Source organism: Panulirus ornatus, chromosome 57 (assembly GCF_036320965.1).
Source record: "Panulirus ornatus isolate Po-2019 chromosome 57, ASM3632096v1, whole genome shotgun sequence".
Classification (NCBI taxonomy): Eukaryota; Metazoa; Arthropoda; class Malacostraca; order Decapoda; family Palinuridae; genus Panulirus; species Panulirus ornatus.
In genome coordinates, this window is record NC_092280.1 from 14,479,473 (window position 1) to 14,504,088 (window position 24,616).

Below are 24,616 nucleotides of genomic sequence, written 5' to 3' on the forward strand. Positions count from 1 at the left end.
ACACTCATTCAGCTGCTCCCAAAACACTTGCCTCTCATGATCTTTCTTCTCATGCCCAGGTGCATATGCACCAATAATCAGCCATCTCTGTCATTCAACTTTCAGTTTTACCCATATCAATCTAGAGTTTACTTTCTTACACTCTATCACATACTCCCTCCACTCCTGGGAAATTATATGGGAGGGTATTGATTGAGAGGGTGAAGGCATGTACAGAGCATCAGACTGGGGAAGAGCAGTGTGGTTTCAGAAGTGGTAGAGGATGTGTGGATTAGGTGTTTGCTTTGAAGAATGTATGTGAGAAATACTTAGAAAAGCAAATGAATTTCTATGTAGCATTTATGTATGTACATGTGTATGGGGGGGGTTGGGCCATTTCTTTCGTCTGTTTCCTTGCGGTACCTCGCAAACGCGGGAGACAGCGAAAAAAAAAAAAAAAAAAAAAAAAAAAAAAAAAAAAAAAAAAAAAAATTATGGATCTGGAGAAGGCATATGATAGAGTTGAGAGAGATGCTCTGTGGAAGGTATTAAGAATATATGGTGTGGGAGGAAAGTTGTTAGAAGAAGTGAAAAGCTTTTATCGAGGATGTAAGGCATGTGTACATGTAGGAAGAGAGGAAAGTGATTGGTTCTCAGTGAATGTTAGTTTGTGGCAGGGGTGTGTGATGTCTCCATGGTTGGTTAATTTTCTTATGGATGGGGTTGTTAGCGATGTAAATGCATGAGTTTTGGAAAGAGGGGAAAGTATGCAGTCTGTTGTGGATAAGAGGGCTTGGGAAGTCAGTCAGTTGTTTGCTGATGATACAGCGCTGGTGGCTGATTCATGTGAGAAACTGCAGAAACTGGTGACTGAGTTTGGTAAAGTGTGTGAAAGAAGAAAGCTGAGAGTAAATGTGAATAAGAGCCAGGTTATTAGGTACAGTAGGGTTGAGGGACAAGTCAATTGGGAGGGAAGTTTGAATGGAGAGAAACTGGAGGAAGTGAAGTGTTTAGATATCTGGGAGCGGATTTGGCAGCGGATGAAACCATGGAAGCAGAGGTGAATCATAATGTGGGGGAGGGGGCGAAAGTTCTGGAAGCGTTGAAGAATGTGTGGAAGTCGAGAACATTATCTCAGAAAGCAAAAATGGGTATGTTTGAAGGAATAGTGTTTCCAACAATGTAATATGGTTGCAAGGCGTGGGCTATAGATAGAGTTGTGTGGAGGAGGGTGGATGTGCTGGAAATGAGATGTTTGAGGACAATATGTGGTGTGAGATGGTTTGATCGAGTAAGTAATAATAGGGTAAAAGAGATGTGTGGTAATAAAAAGAGTGTGGCTGAGATAGCAGAAGAGGGTTTTTGAAATGGTTTGGTCACAAGGAGAGAATGAGTGAGGAAAGATTGACAGAGAGGATATATGTGTCACAGGTAGAGGGAACGAGAAGTGGGAGACCAAATTGGAGGTGGAAAGATAGAGTGAAAAAGATTTTAAGTGATCGGGGCCTGAACATGCAGGAGGGTGAAAGGCATGCAAGGAATAGAGCGAATTGGAACAATGTTGTATACTGTGGTCGATGTGCTGTCAATGGATTGAACCAGGGCATATGAAGCGTCTGGGGTAAACCATGGAAAGTTCTGTGGGGCCTGGATGTGGAAAGGGAGCTGTGGTTTTAGTGCATTATAAATAACAGCTAGAGACTGAGTGTGAACAAATGTGGCCTTTGTTGTCTTTTCCTAGCTCTACCTCGTACACATGCACGGGGAGGGGGTTGTTATTTCATGTGTGGCGAGGTGGCGATGGGAATGAATAAAGGCAGTGTGAATTGCGTACATGTGTATATATGTATATGTCGGTGTGTGTATATATATGTGTACATTGAGATGTATGGGTATGTATATTTGCGTGTGGGGACGTGTATGTATATACATGTGTATGGGGGTGGGTTGGGCCATTCCTTTCGTCTGTTTCCTTGCACTACCTCGCAAACGCGGGAGACAGCAACAAAGCAAAATAAATAAATATATATATATATATATATATATATATATATATATATATCTTTTCTTTCTTTTAAACTATCCGCCATTTCCCGCATTAACGAGGTAGCGTTAAGAACAGAGGACTGGGCCTTTGTGGAATATCCTCACCTGGCCCCCCTCTGTTCCTTCTTTTGGAAAAAAAAAAAAAAAAAAAAAAAAAAAAAAAAAAAAAAAAAAAAACGAGAGGGGAGGATTTCCAGCCTCCCGCTCCCTTCCCTTTTAGTCGCCTTTTACGACACGCAGGGAATACGTGGGAAGTATTCTTCATCCCCTATCCCCAGGGATATATATATATATATATATATATATATATATATATATATATATATATATATATATATATATATATATATATATATGGTGTGGGAGGAAAGTTGTTAGAAGCAGTGAAAAGTTTTTATTGAGGATGTAAGGCATGTGTACGTGTAGGAAGAGAGGAAAGTGATTGGTTCTCAGTGAATGTAGGTTTGCGGCAGGGGTGTGTGATGTCTCCATGGTTGTTTAATTTGTTTATGGATGGGGTTGTTAGGGAGGTAAATGCAAGAGTTTTGGAAAGAGGGGCAAGTATGAAGTCTGTTGGGGATGAGAGAGCTTGGGAAGTGAGTCAGTTGTTGTTCGCTGATGATACAGCGCTGGTAGCTGATTCATGTGAGAAACTGCAGAAGCTGGTGACTGAGTTTGGAAAAGTGTGTGGAAGAAGAAAGTTAAGAGTAAATGTGAATAAGAGCAAGGTTATTAGGTACAGTAGGGTTGAGGGTCAAGTCAATTGGGAGGTGAGTTTGAATGGAGAAAAACTGGAGGAAGTGAAGTGTTTTAGATATCTGGGAGTGGATCTGGCAGCGGATGGAACCATGGAAGCGGAAGTGGATCATAGGGTGGGGGAGGGGGCGAAAATCCTGGGGGCCTTGAAGAATGTGTGGAAGTCGAGAACATTATCTCGGAAAGCAAAAATGGGTATGTTTGAAGGAATAGTGGTTCCAACAATGTTGTATGGTTGCGAGGCGTGGGCTATGGATAGAGTTGTGCGCAGGAGGATGGATGTGCTGGAAATGAGATGTTTGAGGACAATGTGTGGTGTGAGGTGGTTTGATCGAGTGAGTAACGTAAGGGTAAGAGAGATGTGTGGAAATAAAAAGAGTGTGGTTGAGAGAGCAGAAGAGGGTGTTTTGAAGTGGTTTGGGCACATGGAGAGGATGAGTGAGGAAAGATTGACCAAGAGGATATATGTGTCGGAGGTGGAGGGAACAAGAAGAAGAGGGAGACCAAATTGGAGGTGGAAAGATGGAGTGAAAAAGATTTTGTGTGATCGGGGCCTGAACATGCAGGAGGGTGAAAGGAGGGCAAGGAATAGAGTGAATTGGAGCGATGTGGTATACCGGGGTTGACGTGCTGTCAGTGGATTGAATCAAGGCATGTGAAGCGTCTGGGGTAAGCCATGGAAAGCTGTGTAGGTATGTATATTTGCGTGTGTGGACGTATGTATATACATGTGTATGGGGGGGGTTGGGCCATTTCTTTCGTCTGTTTCCTTGCGCTACCTCGCAAACGCGGGAGACAGCGACAAAGTATAAAAAAAAAAAAATATATATATATATATATATATTATCCCTGGGATAGGGGAGAAAGAATACTTCCCACGTATTCCCTGCGTGTCGTAGAAGGCAACTAAAAGGGGAGGGAGCGGGCTGGAAATCCTCCCCTCTCGTTTTTTTTAATTTTCCAAAAGAAGGAACAGAGAAGGGGGCCAGGTGAGGGTATTCCCTCAAAGGCCCAGTCCTCTGTTCTTAACGCTACCTCGCTAATGCGGGAAATGACGAATAGTTTGAAAGAAAAGAAAGAAAAAGAAATATTATTGCTTTGCTTTGTTGCTGTCTCCCACGTTTGCGAGGTAGCGCAAGGAAACAGACGAAAGAAATGGCCCAACCCACCCCCATACACATGTATATATATACGTCCACACACGCAAATATACATACCTACACAGCTTTCCATGGTTTACCCTAGACACTTCACATGCCCTGATTCAATCCACTGACAGCACGTCTACCCCGGTATACCACATCGATCCAATTCACTCTATTCCTTGCCCTCCTTTCACCCTCCTGCATGTTCAGGCCCCGATCACTCAAAATCTTTTTCACTCCATCTTTCCACCTCCAATTTGGTCTCCCATTTCTCCTCGTTCCCTCCACCTCCGACACATATATCCTCTTGGTCAATCTTTCCTCACTCATTCTCTCCATGTGCCCAAACCATTTCAAAACACCCTCTTCTGCTCTCTCAACCACGCTCTTTTTATTTCCACACATCTCTCTTACCCTTGCGTTACTTACTCGATCAAATCACCTCACACCACACATTGTCCTCAAACATCTCATTTCCAGCACATCCACCCTCCTGCTCACAACTCTATCCATAGCCCACGCCTCGCAACCATACAACATTGTTGGAACCGCTATTCCTTCAAACATATCCATTTTTGCTTCCCGAGATAATGTTCTCGACTTCCACACATTCTTCAAGGCTCCCAGGATTTTCGCCCCCTCCCCCACCCTATGATCCACTTCCCCTTCCATGGTTCCATCCGCTGCCAGATCCACTCCCAGATATCTAAAACATTTTACTTCCTCCAGTTTTGCTCCATTCAAACTTACCTCCCAATTGACTTGACCCTCAACCCTACTGTACCTAATAACCTTGCTCCTATTCACATTTACTCTTAACTTTCTTCTTTCACACACTTTACCAAACTCAGTCACCAGCTTCTGCAGTTTCTCACATGAATCAGCCACCAGCGCTGTATCATCAGCGAACAACAACTGACTCACGTCCGAAGCTCTCTCATCCACAACAGACTTCATACTTGCCTCTCTTTCCAAAACTCTTGCATTTACCTCCCTAACAACCCCATCCATAAACAAATTAAACAACCATGGAGACATCACACACCCCTGCCACAAACCTACATTCACTGAGAACCAATCACTTTCCTCTCTTCCTACACGTACACATGCCTCACATCCTCGATAAAAACTTTTCACTGCTTCTAACAACTTTCCTCCCACACCATATATTCTTAATACCTTCCACAGAGCATCTCTATCAACTCTATCATATGCCTTCTCCAGATCCATAAATGCTACATACAAATCCATTTGCTTTTCTAAGTATTTCTCACATACATTCTTCAAAGCAAACACCTGATCCACACATCCTCTACCACTTCTGAAACCACACTGCTCTTCCCCAATCTGATGCTCTGTACATGCCTTCACCCTCTCAATCAATACCCTCCCATTTAATTTACCAGGAATACTCAACAAACTTATACCTCTGTAATTTGAGCACTCACTCTTATCCCTTTTGCCTTTGTACAATGGCACTATGCATGCATTCGGCCAATCCTCAGGCACCTCACCATGAGTCATACATACATTAAATAACCTTACCAACCAGTCAACAATACAGTCATCCCCTTTTTTAACAAATTCCACTGCAATACCATCCAAACCTCCTGCCTTGCCGGCTTTCATCTTCCGCAAAGCTTTTACTACCTCTTCTCTGTTTACCAAATCATTTTCCCTAACCCTCTCACTTTGCACACCACCTCAACCAAAACACCCTAAATCTGCCATTCTATCATCAAACACATTCAACAAACCTTCAAAATACTCACTCCCTCTACTTCTCACATCACCATTACTTGTTATCACCTCCCCATTAGCGCCCTTCACTGAAGTTCCCATTTGCTCCCTTGTCTTACGCACTTTATTTACCTCCTTCCAGAACATCTTTTTATTCTCCCTAAAATTTAATGATACTCTCTCACTCCAACTCATTTGCACTCTTTCTCACCTCTTGCACCTTTCTCTTGACCTCCTGTCTCTTTCTTTTATACATCTCACACTCAATTGCATTTTTTCCCTGCAAAAATCATCCAAATGCCTCTCTCTTCTCTTTCACTAATAATTATTTTAAATATTATATATAAAGGCATGTACAGAGCATCAGATTGGGGAAGAGCATTGTGGTTTCAGAAGTGGTAGAGGATGTGTGGATCAGGTGTTTGCTTTGAAGAATGTATGTGAGAAATACTTAGAAAAGCAAATGGATTTGTATGTAGCATTTATGGATCTGGAGAAGGCATATGATAGAGTTGATAGAGATGCTCTGTGGAAGGTATTAAGAATATATGGTGTGGGAGGCAAGTTGTTAGAAGCAGTGAAAAGTTTTTATCGAGGATGTAAGGCATGTGTACGTGTAGGAAGAGAGGAAAGTGATTGGTTCTCAGTGAATGTAGGTTTGCGGCAGGGGTGTGTGATGTCTCCATGGTTGTTTAATTTGTTTATGGATGGGGTTGTTAGGGAGGTGAATGCAAGAGTTTTGGAAAGAGGGGCAAGTATGAAGTCTGTTGGGGATGAGAGAGCTTGGGAAGTGAGTCAGTTGTTGTTCGCTGATGATACAGCGCTGGTGGCTGATTCATGTGAGAAACTGCAGAAGCTGGTGACTGAGTTTGGTAAAGTGTGTGAAAGAAGAAAGTTAAGAGTAAATGTGAATAAGAGCAAGGTTATTAGGTACAGTAGGGTTGAGGGTCAATTCAATTGGGAGGTGAGTTTGAATGGAGAAAAACTGGAGGAAGTGAAGTGTTTTAGATATCTGGGAGTGGATCTGGCAGCGGATGGAACCATGGAAGCGGAAGTGGATCATAAGGTGGGGGAGGGGGCGAAAATTCTGGGAGCCTTGAAGAATGTGTGGAAGTCGAGAACATTATCTCGGAAAGCAAAAATGGATATGTTTGAAGGAATAGTGGTTCCTACAATGTTGTATGGTTGCGAGGCATGGGCTATGGATAGAGTTGTGCGCAGGAGGATGGATGTGCTGGAAATGAGATGTTTGAGGACAATGTATGATGTGAGGTGGTTTGATGGAGTAAGTAACGTAAGGGTAAGAGAGATGTGTGGAAATAAAAAGAGCGTGGTTTAGAGAGCAGAAGAGGGTGTTTTGAAATGGTTTGGGCACATGGAGAGAATGAGTAAAGAAAGATTGACCAAGAGGATATATGTGTCGGAGGTGGAGGGAACGAGGAGAAGTGGGAGACCAAATTGGAGGTGGAAAGATGGAGTGAAAAAGATTTTGTGTGATCGGGGCCTGAACATGAAGGAGGGTGAAAGGAGGGCATGGAATAGAGTGAATTGGATCGATGTGGTATACCGGGGTTGACATGCTGTCAGTGGATTGAATCAGGGCATATGAAGCGTCTGGGGTAAACCATGGAAAGCTGTGTAGGTATGCATATTTGCGTGTGTGGACGTAAGTATATACATGTGTATGGGGGTGGGTTGGGCCATTTCTTTCGTCTGTTTCCTTGCGCTACCTCGCAAACGTGGGAGACCGGCAAAAAAAAAAATATATATATGTATATATTTGCGGAAGATGAAAGCCGGCAAGGCAGCAGGTTTGGATGGTATTGCAGTGGAATTTATTAAAAAAGGGGGTGACTGTATTGTTGACTGGTTGGTAAGGTTATTTAATGTATGTATGACTCATGCTGAGGTGCCTGAGGATTGGCGGAATGCGTGCATAGTGCCATTGTACAAAGGCAAAGGGGATAAGAGTGAGTGCTCAAATTACAGAGGTATAAGTTTGTTGAGTATTCCTGGCAAATTATATGGGAGGGTATTGATTGAGAGGGTGAAGGCATGTACAGAGCATCAGATTGGGGAAGAGCATTGTGGTTTCAGAAGTGGTAGAGGATGTGTGGATCAGGTGTTTGCTTTGAAGAATGTATGTGAGAAATACTTAGAAAAGCAAATGGATTTGTATGTAGCATTTATGGATCTGGAGAAGGCATATGATAGAGTTGATAGAGATGCTCTATGGAAGGTATTAAGAATATATGGTGTGGGAGGCAAGTTGTTAGAAGCAGTGAAAAGTTTTTATCGAGGATGTAAGGCATGTGTACGTGTAGGAAGAGAGGAAAGTGATTGGTTCTCAGTGAATGTAGGTTTGCGGCAGGGGTGTGTGATGTCTCCATGGTTGTTTAATTTGTTTATGGATGGGGTTGTTAGGGAGGTGAATGCAAGAGTTTTGGAAAGAGGGGCAAGTATGAAGTCTGTTGGGGATGAGAGAGCTTGGGAAGTGAGTCAGTTGTTGTTCGCTGATGATACAGCGCTGGTGGCTGATTCATGTGAGAAACTGCAGAAGCTGGTGACTGAGTTTGGTAAAGTGTGTGAAAGAAGAAAGTTAAGAGTAAATGTGAATAAGAGCAAGGTTATTAGGTACAGTAGGGTTGAGGGTCAATTCAATTGGGAGGTGAGTTTGAATGGAGAAAAACTGGAGGAAGTGAAGTGTTTTAGATATCTGGGAGTGGATCTGGCAGCGGATGGAACCATGGAAGCGGAAGTGGATCATAAGGTGGGGGAGGGGGCGAAAATTCTGGGAGCCTTGAAGAATGTGTGGAAGTCGAGAACATTATCTCAGAAAGCAAAAATGGGTATGTTTGAAGGAATAGTGGTTCCAACAATGTTGTATGGTTGCGAGGCGTGGGCTATGGATAGAGCTGTGCGCAGGAGGATGGATGTGCTGGAAATGAGATGTTTGAGGACAATGTGTGGTGTGAGGTGGTTTGATCGAGTAAGTAACGTAAGGGTAAGAGAGATGTGTGGAAATAAAAAGAGCGTGGTTGAGAGAGCAGAAGAGGGTGTTTTGAAATGGTTTGGGCACATGGAGAGAATGAATGAGGAAAGATTGACCAAGAGGATATATGTGTCGGAGGTGGAGGGAACGAGGAGAAGTGGGAGACCAAATCGGAGGTGGAAAGATGGAGTGAAAAAGATTTTGTGTGATCAGGGCCTGAACATGCAGGAGGGTGAAAGGAGGGCAAGGAATAGAGTGAATTGGAGCGATGTGGTATACCGGGGTTGACGTGCTGTCAGTGGATTGAATCAGGGCATGTGAAGCGTCTGGGGTAAACCATGGAAAGCTGTGTAGGTATGTATATTTGCGTGTGTGGACGTATGTATATACATGTGTATGGGGGGGGGGTTGGGCCATTTCTTTTGTTTGTTTCCTTGCGCTACCTCACAAACGCGGGAGACAGCGACAAAGTATAAAAAAAAAAAAAAATATATATATATATATATATATATATATATATATATTTTTTTTTTTTTTTATACTTTGTCGCTGTCTCCCGCGTTTGCGAGGTAGCGCAAGGAAACAGACGAAAGAAATGGCCCAACCCCCCCCCCATACACATGTACATACGTCCACACACGCAAATATACATACCTACACAGCTTTCCATGGTTTACCCCAGACGCTTCACATGCCTTGATTCAATCCACTGACAGCACGTCAACCCCTGTATACCACATCGCTCCAATTCACTCTATTCCTTGCCCTCCTTTCACCCTCCTGCATGTTCAGGCCCCGATCACACAAAATCTTTTTCACTCCATCTTTCCACCTCCAATTTGGTCTCCCTCTTCTCCTCGTTCCCTCCACCTCCAATCTTTCCTCACTCATTCTCTCCATGTGCCCAAACCATTTCAAAACACCCTCTTCTGCTCTCTCAACCACGCTCTTTTTATTTCCACACATCTCTCTTACCCTTACGTTACTCACTCGCTCAAACCACCTCACACCACACATTGTCCTCAAACATCTCATTTCCAGCACATCCATCCTCCTGCGCACATCTCTATCCATAGCCCACGCCTCGCAACCATACAACATTGTTGGAACCACTATTCCTTCAAACATACCCATTTTTGCTTTCCGAGATAATGTTCTCGACTTCCACACATTTTTCAAGGCTCCCAAAATTTTCGCCCCCTCCCCCACCCTATGATCCACTTCCGCTTCCATGGTTCCATCCGCTGACAGATCCACTCCCAGATATCTAAAACACTTCACTTCCTCCAGTTTTTCTCCATTCAAACTCACCTCCCAATTGACTTGACCCTCACCCCTACTGTACCTAATAACCTTGCTCTTATTCACATTTACTCTTAACTTTCTTCTTCCACACACTTTACCAAACTCAGTCACCAGCTTCTGCAGTTTCTCACATGAATCAGCCACCAGCGCTGTATCATCAGCGAACAACAACTGACTCACTTCCCAAGCTCTCTCATCCCCAACAGACTTCATACTTGCCCCTCTTTCCAGGACTCTTGCATTTACCTCCCTAACAACCCCATCCATAAACAAATTAAACAACCATGGAGACATCACACACCCCTGCCGCAAACCTACATTCACTGAGAACCAATCACTTTCCTCTCTTCCTACACGTACACATGCCTTACATCCTCGATAAAAACTTTTCACTGCTTCTAACAACTTGCCTCCCACACCATATATTCTTAATACCTTCCACAGAGCATCTCTATCAACTCTATCATATGCCTTCTCCAGATCCATAAATGCTACATACAAATCCATTTGCTTTTCTAAGTATTTCTCACATACATTCTTCAAAGCAAACACCTGATCCACACATCCTCTACCACTTCTGAAACCGCACTGCTCTTCCCCAATCTGATGCTCTGTACATGCCTTCACCCTCTCAATCAATACCCTCCCATATAATTTACCAGGAATACTCAACAAACTTATACCTCTGTAATTTGAGCACTCACTCTTATCCCCTTTGCCTTTGTACAATGGCACTATGCACGCATTCCGCCAATCCTCAGGCACCTCACCATGAGTCATACATACATTAAATAACCTTACCAACCAGTCAACAATACAGTCACCCCCCTTTTTAATAAATTCCACTGCAATACCATCCAAACCTGCTGCCTTGCCGGCTTTCATCTTCCGCAAAGCTTTTACTACCTCTTCTCTGTTTACCAAATCATTTTCCCTAACCCTCTCACTTTGCACACCACCTCGACCAAAACACCCTATATCTGCCACTCTGTCATCAGACACATTTAACAAACCTTCAAAATACTCATTCCATCTCCTTCTCACATCACCGCTACTTGTTATCACCTCCCCATTTACGCCCTTCACTGAAGTTCCCATTTGCTCCCTTGTCTTACGCACCCTATTTACCTCCTTCCAGAACATCTTTTTATTCTCCCTAAAATTTACTGATAGTCTCTCACCCCAACTCTCATTTGCCCTTTTTTTCACCTCTTGCACCTTTCTCTTGACGGTGAAAAAAAGGGCAAATGAGAGTTGGGGTGAGAGACTATCAGTAAATTTTAGGGAGAATAAAAAGATGTTCTGGAAGGAGGTAAATAGGGTGCGTAAGACAAGGGAGCAAATGGGAACTTCAGTGAAGGGCGTAAATGGGGAGGTGATAACAAGTAGCGGTGATGTGAGAAGGAGATGGAATGAGTATTTTGAAGGTTTGTTGAATGTGTCTGATGACAGAGTGGCAGATATAGGGTGTTTTGGTCGAGGTGGTGTGCAAAGTGAGAGGGTTAGGGAAAATGATTTGGTAAACAGAGAAGAGGTAGTAAAAGCTTTGCGGAAGATGAAAGCCGGCAAGGCAGCAGGTTTGGATGGTATTGCAGTGGAATTTATTAAAAAAGGGGGTGACTGTATTGTTGACTGGTTGGTAAGGTTATTTAATGTATGTATGACTCATGGTGAGGTGCCTGAGGATTGGCGGAATGCGTGCATAGTGCCATTGTACAAAGGCAAAGGGGATAAGAGTGAGTGCTCAAATTACAGAGGTATAAGTTTGTTGAGTATTCCTGGTAAATTATATGGGAGGGTATTGATTGAGAGGGTGAAGGCATGTACAGAGCATCAGATTGGGGAAGAGCAGTGCGGTTTCAGAAGTGGTAGAGGATGTGTGGATCAGGTGTTCGCTTTGAAGAATGTATGTGAGAAATACTTAGAAAAGCAAATGGATTTGTATGTAGCATTTATGGATCTGGAGAAGGCATATGATAGAGTTGATAGAGATGCTCTGTGGAAGGTATTAAGAATATATGGTGTGGGAGGCAAGTTGTTAGAAGCAGTGAAAAGTTTTTATCGAGGATGTAAGGCATGTGTACGTGTAGGAAGAGAGGAAAGTGATTGGTTCTCAGTGAATGTAGGTTTGCGGCAGGGGTGTGTGATGTCTCCATGGTTGTTTAATTTGTTTATGGATGGGGTTGTTAGGGAGGTAAATGCAAGAGTCCTGGAAAGAGGGGCAAGTATGAAGTCTGTTGGGGATGAGAGAGCTTGGGAAGTGAGTCAGTTGTTGTTCGCTGATGATACAGCGCTGGTGGCTGATTCATGTGAGAAACTGCAGAAGCTGGTGACTGAGTTTGGTAAAGTGTGTGGAAGAAGAAAGTTAAGAGTAAATGTGAATAAGAGCAAGGTTATTAGGTACAGTAGGGGTGAGGGTCAAGTCAATTGGGAGGTGAGTTTGAATGGAGAAAAACTGGAGGAAGTGAAGTGTTTTAGATACCTGGGAGTGGATCTGTCAGCGGATGGAACCATGGAAGCGGAAGTGGATCATAGGGTGGGGGAGGGGGCGAAAATTTTGGGAGCCTTGAAAAATGTGTGGAAGTCGAGAACATTATCTCGGAAAGCAAAAATGGGTATGTTTGAAGGAATAGTGGTTCCAACAATGTTGTATGGTTGCGAGGCGTGGGCTATGGATAGAGATGTGCGCAGGAGGATGGATGTGCTGGAAATGAGATGTTTGAGGACAATGTGTGGTGTGAGGTGGTTTGATCGAGTAAGTAACGTAAGGGTAAGAGAGATGTGTGGAAATAAAAAGAGCGTGGTTGGGAGAGCAGAAGAGGGTGTTTTGAAGTGGTTTGGGCACATGGAGAGAATGAGTGAGGAAAGATTGACCAAGAGGATATATGTGTCGGAGGTGGAGGGAACGAGGAGAAGGGGGAGACCAAATTGGAGGTGGAAAGATGGAGTGAAAAAGATTTTGTGTGATCGGGGCCTGAACATGCAGGAGGGTGAAAGGAGGGCAAGGAATAGAGTGAATTGGAGCGATGTGGTATACAGGGGTTGACGTGCTGTCGGTGGATTGAATCAGGGCATGTGAAGCGTCTGGGGTAAACCATGGAAAGCTGTGTAGGTATGTATATTTGCGTGTGTGGACGTGTGTATGTACATGTGTATGGGGGGGGGGGTTGGGCCATTTCTTTCGTCTGTTTCCCTGCGCTACCTCGCAAACGCGGGAGACAGCGACAAAGTATAAAAAAAAAAAAAAAAAAAAAAAAAATATATATATATTATCCCTGGGGATAGGGGAGAAAGAATACTTTCCTCGTATTCCCTGCGTGTTGTAGAAGGCGACTAAAAGGGCAGGGAGCGGGGGGCTGTAAATCCTCCCCTCTCATTATTTTTTTTTGATTTTCGAAAAGAAGTAACAGAGAAGGGGGCCAGATGAGGATATTCCCTCAAAGGCCCAGTTCTCTGTTCTTAACGCTACCTCGCTAACGCGGGAAATGGCGAATAGTTTGAAAGAAAAAAGATATATATATATATAAATAATGCATCGAAACCAGAGTTCCATTTCCACATCCAAGCCCTACAAAACTTTCCATGGTTTACTCCAGACGCTTCACATGTCCTGTTCAATCCATTGACTGCACATCGACCCCATTATACTACATCGTTCCAATTCACTATATTCCTTGCACGCTCTTTCACTCATTCTATCAATATGTCCATACTATCTTCTAGGATTCCTTTATAAACTGCCACTATAGCTCTGTTATTTGCAAACAGCAACTTATTCACCTCTCATGCCCCATAATCCCAAGCACACTGCAGAACTGTCCTCTCCTCTAAGACCCTTGCATTAAACACCCTTTTCATCCTGTCCTAGTAAAAAATCCTCACTGCAGTTAGTAACTTTCCGTCATACTTCACCCACACACTTATGCACTGCTACTTCTCCACCATTCACCTATTATTTTCATTTACTCTGACTTGCTTCCATTCTTGACTCAATCTTGACTGATACCAGTGCATACATGCCACTTTTCCAAGATTGCTCACTTTTGCTACTTCTTTCACATAAGTTTGTGTGTGTGTGTGTGTGCATGTATACATACACGCGAGTAAAACCATGGCACACATATTCAAACTTAAACAGACCGAGGAACATGAGCATAAAACTACCCGTACAACACAAAGAGTAATCACATGTCATTTCCTCTAAAATCACCACCACTGCCTTCATCAATCAAATAGTTACCAGACATTTCACTTGTTTTTCCTCTCCTATGTGTGAAAATGAGTGACTTTTTATTAAGACCTAGGCAAGCACACCTAATCAATTTCATTACAGCCTTTTTATGACTAATTTTACAAAGGAACATGGCAGTAGCAATTTTCATGTATCAATCTGGCATCAGTTTCCATTCCCAATTTACTGAAGTGGATGAGGTACATCATTCAGACATCATAAATCCAAAGGACAGTATGATTAAGGGAAATATGGATTCCCATGTTTATAAAAGAGCTTCTTACTTCTTCATTTTACATTGTAAAATGACTCATCAAAACAGAATCCAACCTCTCTATTCATATCATTTCCATTCATAAAATGCTTGCATGGCATCCTGTCCTCTAGCCTCTTCATCTGAAATATCCTAAGCCTAATCAATCTTCTCGCAACATCCACCCATCTCTTCAACAGTAACCCTATATATCTTCTTGACCACAATATTTGTTGCCATATGTTTCAAATAACCACACTGTACCAACCTAAATGACTTTCATCCAAGTGCCTGTCTGTAACTTCATACAACCTAAACTTCTAATATGTTAAATCTATCTAATTCTCTCATCTACTAAAAATTCTGACATATATACACTTGGGTTTCATATCAAAATTGGGATAAATACTCATTTGTGTACACTTCTTGGGCATTCTTTGCTTGAATATTTTCAACTTAGCAGAGGTTTCAGCAACTTCCAACTCCACCTTGAAAGGCTCTTTTTCAGCTTCAGCTTTCCCTCTCCTAGAAAAGCGTGTATGCAGTATTATTTGTTATTGTATGTACTGCTGTAAATTCATGCTGTACTGGGAAACTGGCAACTTTCTTAGAAGAGTAATTCACATATATCCCAGGAGATAAATTAACTTTTTTCATACTTAAATGCCATTTCCTGTGTTAGTAAGGCAGCATCAGGAACATATGAAAAAAGGCTGCATCCACTTATATCCATTCTCTAGCTGTCATGTGTAATGTACTGAAACCACAGCTCCCAATCCAAAACCTAGCCCCACAAACCTTTCCATGATTTACCTTGGACACTTCACATGCCCTAGTTCAATTCACTGACGGCACAGTGAACTCAGTATATCACATAATTCTCATTCACTCTATCCTATGCACATCTTTCAACCTCCTACATGTTCAGGTCCTTAACTGCTCAAAAAATTTTTCACTCTGTCCTTCCATCTCTAATTTCTACTTATTCCCTCCACTTCTGTCACATACTCATATTCTTCGTATGTTCAAACCATTTCAGCACACCCTCTTTAGCTCTCTCAACCACACTCAATTTATTATCACAACTCTCTCTTACTCTCTCATTACTAATATGATCAAGCCACCTCACATGACATAGTGTCCTCATCATTTCCTTCCAACACATCCATCCTCCTCCACACAGCCTTCTCCATAGTACATGCCTCTCATCCATGCAATATTACTGGGACTATTCCTTCAAACATACCCATTTTTGCCCTCCTAAACTTTGTCTCCTCACCCTCCTTATGAATCACTTCTGCTTCTACAGTTCCATTCACTGTCATGTCCACTCCCAGGTTTCCACTCCCAGTATCTAAAACACCGCACTTTCCTCCAAGTTTTCTCTGTTTAAACTAACACTCTTACTAACCTGTCCCTTAATCCAGCTAAACCTAATAATCTTGCTTTTATTCACAATTACTCTAAACTTCCTACTTTTACATATTCTTACAAACTCAGTTACTAACTTCTGCAGTTTCTCACTTGAATCTGCCACCAGTCCTACATCATCAGCAAACAACAACTGACTCACTTCCTAGGCCCTCTTATCCCCTACAGACTGCACATTCATCCCTCTCTCCAAGACCCTCACATTTACTTCCCACACTGCCCTAACCATAAACAAATTGAGCAACCATGGTGACATCACACACCCCTGCTCCAAACCAACCTTCACTTGGAACCATTCATTCTCCTATCTTCCTACATGCCTTACACCCTTGATAAAAACTCACTGCATCTAACAGCTTTCCTTCCTAACTGTATATTATCAGAAACTTCCGCAAGACATCTGTATCAACCCCAACAAATGTTTCCTCCAGATCCATAAATGCCACATTCATAACCATTTGCATTTATCACACACATTCTTTTAAGCAAACGTCTGATCCAACACCTCCTGCCACTTCTGAAACCACACCATTCCTCTCAAATCTGATGCTCTATACATGCCTTCACCTTCCCTCAATCAATGAATGCTCTATACATGCCTTCACCCCCTCCCTCAATCAATGACCTCCCATACAACTTACCAGGTACACTTAACAGATTCATATCTCTTTAGTTTGAACACTCACCTTTATTCCCCTTGCTTTTATACAACTGCACTATATATGCACTCTGCCAAACCTCAGGCACCTTGCCATGACCCATACATACACTGAAAATCCTTAACAACCTATCTTGATAAATTCAACTGCAATTCCATCTACTCCAATTGCCTTCCTACATTTCATCTTAGGTAAGTCTTTCACCACCTCTTCTCTCTTCAACAAATCACTCTCCATGAATCTCTCACTCTGCATACTACCCTGATCTAAACACCCTTTTGCCAACCTACCATCAAACAAATTAAACAGTCCCTCAAACTACTCATTCCATCTCCTCACTTCATCACTACCTGTTACCATTCCCTCTTTTCCCCCACGGTCTGATGTTCCTATTTGTTCTCGCTTTCCACACATTATTAACCTCCTTCCAAAATATCTTATTCTCCCTAAAGGTTACTGATACTTGCTCACCTCAACTCTCCTTGGCCCTCTTTTTCAACCCCTGCACCTTCCTCTTGATCTCCTGCCACCTTCTCTTGTACATCCCTCAATCATTTGCATTCCAACATCTTTCACGAACAACTCTTATTTCTTCAACCCATCATTCATTAACCTTTCAAATCTGCCCACCTTCCACATGCTAGATGCATCTTACATATGACAGCACTGTTTCCCTAAATACCTCCAGTTCCTCACCCACTCCTCTTACTTCCTTTACTCTCACCTTTTGCCATTCTACACTCAGTCTCTCCTGGTATTTCTTCACACAAGCCTCTTTTCCAAGCTCACTTTCTCTCACCACTTGCTTTTCACCGATATTGTTTCATCTTTTCCGAAAACCTCTACAAATCTTCATCCTCACCTCCTAAAAATAGTGATCAAATATCCCACCAAAGGCCACTCTAACATGCAAAAGACTCTCATTTACAAGCATATCAATGTATACTTTTGCATCAGCTTTATTAAGGTAAATATGTGCATGCATTTGTATTATTAGTAAACATTATAGTGATGGGTGATTTGAATGCAAAAGTGAGTAATGTGGCAGTTGAGGGAATAATTGGTGTACATGGAGTGTTCAGTGTTGTAAATGGAAATAGTGAAGAGCTTGTAGATCTATGTGCTGAAAAAGAACTGGTAATTGTGAATACCTGGTTTAAAAAGAGAGATATACATAGGTATACGTATGTAAGTAGGAGAGTTGGCCAGAGTGTTATTGGATTACGTGTAAATTGATAGGCGCGCGAAAGAGAGACTTTTGGATGTAAATGTGCTGAAAGGTGCAACTGGAGGGATATCTGATCAATATCTTGTGGAGGCAAAGGTGAAGATTTGTAGAGGTTTTCAGAAAAGAAGAGAGAATGCTGGGGTGAAAAGAGTGGTGAGAGTAAGTGAGCTTGGGAAGGAGACTTGTGTGAGGAAGTGCCAGGAGAGACTGAGTACAGGATGGAAAAAGGTGAGAACAAAGGACGTAAGGAGAGTGGGGGAGGAATGGAATGTATTTAGGGAAGTAGTGATGGCTTGCGCAAAAGATGCTTGTGGCATGAGAAGCATGGGAGGTGGGCAGATTAGAAAAGGTAGTGAGTGGTGGAATGAAGACGTAAGATTATTAGTGAAAGAGAAGAGAGAGGCATTTGGACAATTTTTGCAGGGAAATAATGCAAATGGCTGGGAGATGTATAAAAGAAAGAGGCAGGAGGTCATGAGAAAGGTGCAGGAGGTGAAAAAGAGGGCAAATGAGAGTTGGGGTGAGAGAGAATCATTAAATTTTTAGGGAGAATAAAAAGATGTTTTGGAAGGAGGTAAATAAAGTGCGTAAGACAAGGGAACAAATGGGAACATCAGTGAAGGGGGCTAATGGGGAGGTGATAACAAGTAGTGGTGATGTGAGAAGGAGATGGAATGATTATTTTGAAGGTTTGTTGAATGTGTTTGATGATAGAGTGGCAGATATAGGGTGTTTTGGTTGAGGTGGTGTGCAAAGTGAGAGGGTTAAAGAAAATGATTTGGTAAACAGAGAAGAGGCGGTAAAAACTTTGCGGAAGATGAAAGCTGGCAAGGCAGCGGGTTTGGATAGCATTACAGTGGAATTTATTAAAAAAGGGGGTGACTGTATTGTTGACTAGTTGGTAAGGTTATTTAATGTATGTATGATTCAGGGTGAGGTGCCTGACGATTGGCGGAATGCTTGCATAATGCCATTGTACAAAGGCAAAGGGGACAGAGGTGAGTGCTCAAATTACAGAGGTATAAGTTTGTTGAGTATTCCTGGTAAATTGTATGGGAGGGTATTGACTGAGAGGGTGAAGGCATGTACAGAACATCAGATTGGGGAAGAGCAGTGTGGTTTCAGAAGTGGTAGAGGATGTGTGGATCAGGTGTTTGCTTTGAAGAGTGTATGTGAGAAATACTTAGAAAAGCAAATGGATTTCTATGTAGCATTTATGGATCTGGAGAAGGCATATGATAGAGTTGATAGAGATGCTCTGTGGAAGGTATTGAGAATATATGGTGTGGGAGGCAAGTTGTTAGAAGCAGTGAAAAGTTTTTATCGAGGATGTAAGGCATGTGTCCGTGTAGGAAGAGAGGAAAGTGACTGGTTCTCAGTGAATGTAGGTTTGCGGCAGGGGTGTGTGATGTCTCCATGGTTGTTTTATTTGTTTATGGATGGGGTTGTTAAGGAGGTGAATGCAAGAGTTTTGGAAAGATGGGCAAGTATGCAGTCTGTTGTGGATGAGAGAGCTTGGGAAGTGTCAGTTGTTGTTCGCTGATGATACAGCGCTGGTGGCTGATTCATGTGAAAAACTGCAGAAGCTGGTGACTGAGTTTGGTAAAGTGTGTGAAAGAAGAAAGTTGAGAGTAAATGTGAATAAGAGCAAGGTTATTAAGTACAGTAGGGTTGAGGGTCAAGTCAATTGGGAGGGAAGTTTGAATGGAGAAAAACTGGAGGAAGTGAAGTGTTTTAGATATCTGGGAGTGGATTTGGCAGCGGATAGAACCATGGAAGCGGAGGTGAATCATAGGGTGGGGGAGGGGGCGAAAATTCTGGGAGCCTTGAAGAATGTGTGGAAGTCGAGAACATTGTCTTGGAAAGCAAAAATTGGGTATGTTTGAAGGAATAGTGGTTCCAACAATGTTGTATGGTTGCAAGGCGTGGGCTATGGATAGAGATATGCACAGGAGGGTGGATGTGCTGGAAATGAGATGTTTGAGGACAATATGTGGTGTGAGGTGGTTTGATCAAGTAAGTAATAATAGGGTAAGAGAGATGTGTGGCAATAAAAAGAGTGTGGTTGAGAGAGCAGAAGGTGTTTTGAAATGGTTTGGTCACATGGAGAGAATGAGTGAGGAAAGATTGACAAAGAGGATATATGTGTCAGAGGTGGAGGAAATGAGAAGTGGGAGACCAAATTGGAGGTGAAAAGATGGAGTGAAGAAGATTTTGGGTGATTGGAGCCTGAACATGCAGGAGGGTGAAAGGCGTGCAAGGAATGGAGTGAATTGGAACAATGTGGTATACCAGGGTCGACGTGCTGTCAATGGATTGAACCAGGGCATGTGAAGCGTCTGGGGTAAACCATGGAAAGTTGTGTGGGGCCTGGATGTGGAAAGGGAGCTGTGGTTTCGGTGCATTATTACATGACAGCTAGAGACGGAGAGTGAATGAATCGGGCCTTTGTTGTCTTTTCCTAGCGCTACCTAGCACACATGAGGGGGCAGGAGGTTGTTATTTCATGTGTGGCGAGGTGGTGATGGGAATGAATAAAGGCAGACAGTATGAATGATGTACATGTGTATACATGTATATGTCTGTGTGTGTATATATATGTATACTTTGAGATGTATAGGTATGTATATTTGCGTGTGTGGACGTGTATGTATATACATGTGTATGTGGGTGGGTTGGGCCATTCTTTCATCTGTTTCCTTGTGCTACCTCGCTAATGCGGGAGACAGCGACAAAGCAAAATAAATAAATAAATAAATTAATATATGTGTATGTATGTACATGTATGTATATGTGCTTGTATGGACATTTATGTATATATAAGTGGATGGGCCATTCTTCTGTTTCCTGGCGCTTCCTTGCTGATACTTGGAAAGGAGACTTGTGTGAGGAAGTACCAGGAGAGACTGAGTGTAGAATGGCAAAAGGTGAGAGCAAATAATATAAGGGGAGTGGGTGAGAATGGGATGCATTTAGGGAAGCAGTGATAGCTTGTGCAAAAGGAGCACGAGAAAGGTGGGAGGTGGGCAGGTTAGAAAGGGTGGTGAGTGGTGGGATGAAGAGGCAAGGTTGTTAGTGAAAGAGAAAAGAGAGATGTTTGGATGATACTTGCAGGGAAGTAGCGCAAATGCCTGGGAGATTTATAAAAGAAAGTGGCAAGAGGCCAAGAGAAAGGTGCATGGGTTGAAAAAGAGGGCAAATGAGAGTTGGGGTGAGAGAGTATCGTTAAATTTTAGGGAGGATAAAAAGATGTTTTGGAAGGAGGTAAATAATATGTGTAAGACAAGAGAACAAATGGTAACATAGACAAAGGGGCAAGTGGGAGGTAATAATAGGTAGTGATGAAGTGAGTATTTAAAAAAGTTTGTTGAATGTGTTTGATGATAGGCAGATACAGGGTGGTGTGCAAAGTGAGAGGGTCAAAAAGAATGGTTTGGTAAACAGAGAAGAGGTAGTGAAAGCTTTGTGAAAGATGAAATCTGGCAAGGTGGCAGGTTTAGATGGTACCGCAGTGGAATATATTAAAAAAGGGGGTGACTATACTGCTAATTGGTTGGTAAGGTTATTCAGTGTATGTATGGAACACGGTGAAGTGCCTGAGGATTGGCGGAATGCATGCATAGTGCCATTGTACAAAGGCAAAGGGGATGAAGGTGAGTGTTTAAACTACAGACATCTGGGAAATCATGTGGGAGGGTATTGATTGAGAGGGTAAAGGCATGTACACAGCATCAGATTGGGGAAGAGCAGTGTGGTTTCAGAAGTGGTAGGGGATGTGTGGATCAGGTGTTTCCTTTGAAGAATGTGAGAAATACTCAGAAAAACATCTATGGTCTGGAGAAGACATGATAGGGTTGATAGAGATGCTTTGTGGAAGATTTTAAGAGTATATGGTGTGGGAGGTAAGTTGCTAGAAGCAGTGAAAAGTTTTTACCAAGGATGTAAGGCATGTGTACAAGTAGGAAGGAGAATGACTGGTGTCCAGTGACTGTCGATTTGTGGCAAGGGTGTGTGATGTCCCCATGGTTGTTTGATCTGTTTATGGATGGCTTGGTTAGGGAGGTAAATGGAAGAGTCTTGGAGAGAGGGGCAAGTAGGCAGTCTGTTAGGGATGAAAGGGCCTAGGAAGTGAGTCAGTTGCTGTTCGCTGATGATACAGCTCTAGTGGCTGATTCATGTGAGAAACTGCAGAGGTTGGTGACTGAGTCTGCAAAAGTGTGTGAAAGGAGAAAGCTGAGAGTAAATGTCAATAAGAGCAAAGGTTATTGGTTCAGTAGGGTTGAGGGACAAGCTCACTGGGATGTAAGTATGAATGGAGAAAAATTGGAGGAAGTGAAGTGCTTTAGATATCTGGGAGTGGACTTAGCAGAAGATGGAACTGGCTTTCTTTTAAACATCTCCCAGTCATTTGCACTACTTCCCTGCAAGTATCATCCAAATGCCTCTCTTTTCTCTTTCACTAACAATCTTACATCTTCACGAGTTATCTGTTGCACTGAAAAATAAAAAAATACTGATAAATGATACTTGCCTGAGTGCCTCCAGTGACTGCAGAAACAGTAAGTTGTTTCTTCAGTTCCTCACACTCTTGTGTCTTAGACTGAAGCTCTTCATGTAATGAAGAAAGACGAGCAATTTCTGCTTCCTGGAACTTTAACCTCTCTCTGAGTGTGCTGTCCTGAATATCATGGTTTGTTCCCATGTCATTCTGTGGAAATAAAATGGTTGAAAAAAAAAATCTATGAGAAATCGATCACAAACACTATTTTTCACACCATGTTCTGTATAATTACATAACATTCCTTGAACAATCTCTCATTTTTCTAAGACTGTCAACCATAGGATATCCAAGTTTTGCTGCATTAGCAAGAAATTACTGTGCTGTTCATATTCTTTTGCATTCACAAATTATTTCTTTTTGTTAAGCTTCAAGCACATGCAAGTAAAGTGTAAAACATCTACGGTAGCAGTGTTTGAAAGATTGGGTTGAACACATAATATCAAATCCTACAGAAATTCTTTTATTTTTCTTAGGGCCAAATTTTTTTTATATTATAGGCGATTCATCTGATTACCTCACAAAGGTATAGTGATGCACCACTGGATAGATTATCAGTAATATATGAACTGCTTTCATTTCTATCAGTATCCATGGGCAAGTCCACTTCCTGCCCTAGTGAGGTAGCATCAGCAACAAGCAAGTGTCATTTGTACTCATCCACTCTCTTGCCCTCATGTTCAATGTATTGAAACTAGAGCCTACCATTCACAGCAAAACCCCAGAGATTTCTCCATGCTCACTTTGACTGCTAATATGCAATGGTTCAACCTAATGACAGCACTGTCTCCCATATGCCACATTGATCCAAATAATCCTATCTCAAGCAAGCCTCTTATCTGCCTGAATGCTCAGGGTCTGCTACTCCCAAGCTTCTACTTAATATCTCCATCTTCTTCTCCCCATTGCTCCTACCTGTGACACAAAGATCTTGCTAGTCAGTTTAATTTCTTGTTCAACTGGATGGGTAAGTAAAGCCCATATATGTTTTATGAAAAATTCTGAGCATTACACATAATGGGTTACTGAAATATATAAAAAATCTACACTTATCAATATAAATGTAATGAGAAAATTGTAAATGATAAAGTTATGATAACAGATGTCAGCTTTTATCTACATACCATTTATGTGTATCATTCTGTACCACTTTATCAAAAACTTCTGCTCTTCTCCCAACTTCTCATGAATGAAGAATTTCACACTTCCACTCTTCAATCTCCTACTCTTCATCCTCATAACTTGCTCATTAAGAACTACAATAATAATGAGCTTACCTATATTTTCTTTCATACATGTTCACCATTACTTGCATTAGTGTGGTAGCAAGAGGAACAAAGAAAGGTCCTCATTCACTCATATCCATTCTCTTTCAGTCATGAGTAACATACCAGAACTACAGCCACCTATCTACAACTAGCCCCACAGACCTTTCCCCTACTACTCCATATACCCCAGTTCAGTCTATTAGCAGGAGGTTGCCCTCTGTATACAACATTGCTCTATTAAACACTAACCCATGTACACCTTCCACCCTCCTGCATTTTCAGGCCTTGAGCACTCAAAGTCTTATTCAATCCACTCTTCCATCAGCAATTTACTCTCCCTTTTACCCTTGTTACATCCAATTCTGACAGATACATCCTCTCTGTCAACCTCTCGTCAGTCATTCTCTCCATATATCTACACCATTTCACACACCTCCCACTTAAGTTTATTTTTTGCATACTTGATCACTGCTTCCCACATTAACGCTAGAAACAGACGAAAAAAGGCCATATCCACTCACATCCATTCTCTAGACATCATGCACAATGCAGTGAAACAGCAGCACCCTATTCATAACCAGGTCCCAGAGACCTTTCCATGGTTTACCCTGGATGCTACACATGCCCTTGTTCAGTCCACTGACAGCACATCAGATCCAGTATACCATTTTCCAATTCACTCTATCCCATGCATGCCTTTCATCCTCCTACATGTTCAGGCCCCGATCACTCAATATATTTTTCACTCCATCCTTCCACCTCCTGTTTTACTCTCCAAAAGAAGGAACGGAGAAGGGGAGCTTAATGATCATTTCCCTCTAAGACTCAGTCATTTATTCTTGGCGCTACCTCGCTAATGCAGAAAATGCCGAATGCGAATGAAAACATATACATATATTGCAGTAGGTCACTGTGTGTGTGATCTAGTATTTGCTGATAACCATGAGGAAAATGAACCAAGGTGCACTTTCGTATAAAGATGTATCTTCCCCCAATGTTATAAGCATTACACTAGAGTGCGCTTC

General features: G+C 42.2%; 1 protein-coding gene across 1 annotated transcript in view; it reads right to left on the minus strand.

The window, feature by feature from the left end:
• LOC139766183 (chromosome-associated kinesin KIF4-like) overlaps nucleotides 1-24,616 on the minus strand; it is a 296,752-nt gene that overhangs the window by 40,394 nt on the left and 231,742 nt on the right. Inside the window, exon 21 of the mRNA XM_071694453.1 lies at nucleotides 22,297-22,473. Coding sequence (XP_071550554.1) covers nucleotides 22,297-22,473 — 177 coding nt within the window. The remainder of the gene's footprint in view (nucleotides 1-22,296; nucleotides 22,474-24,616) is intronic.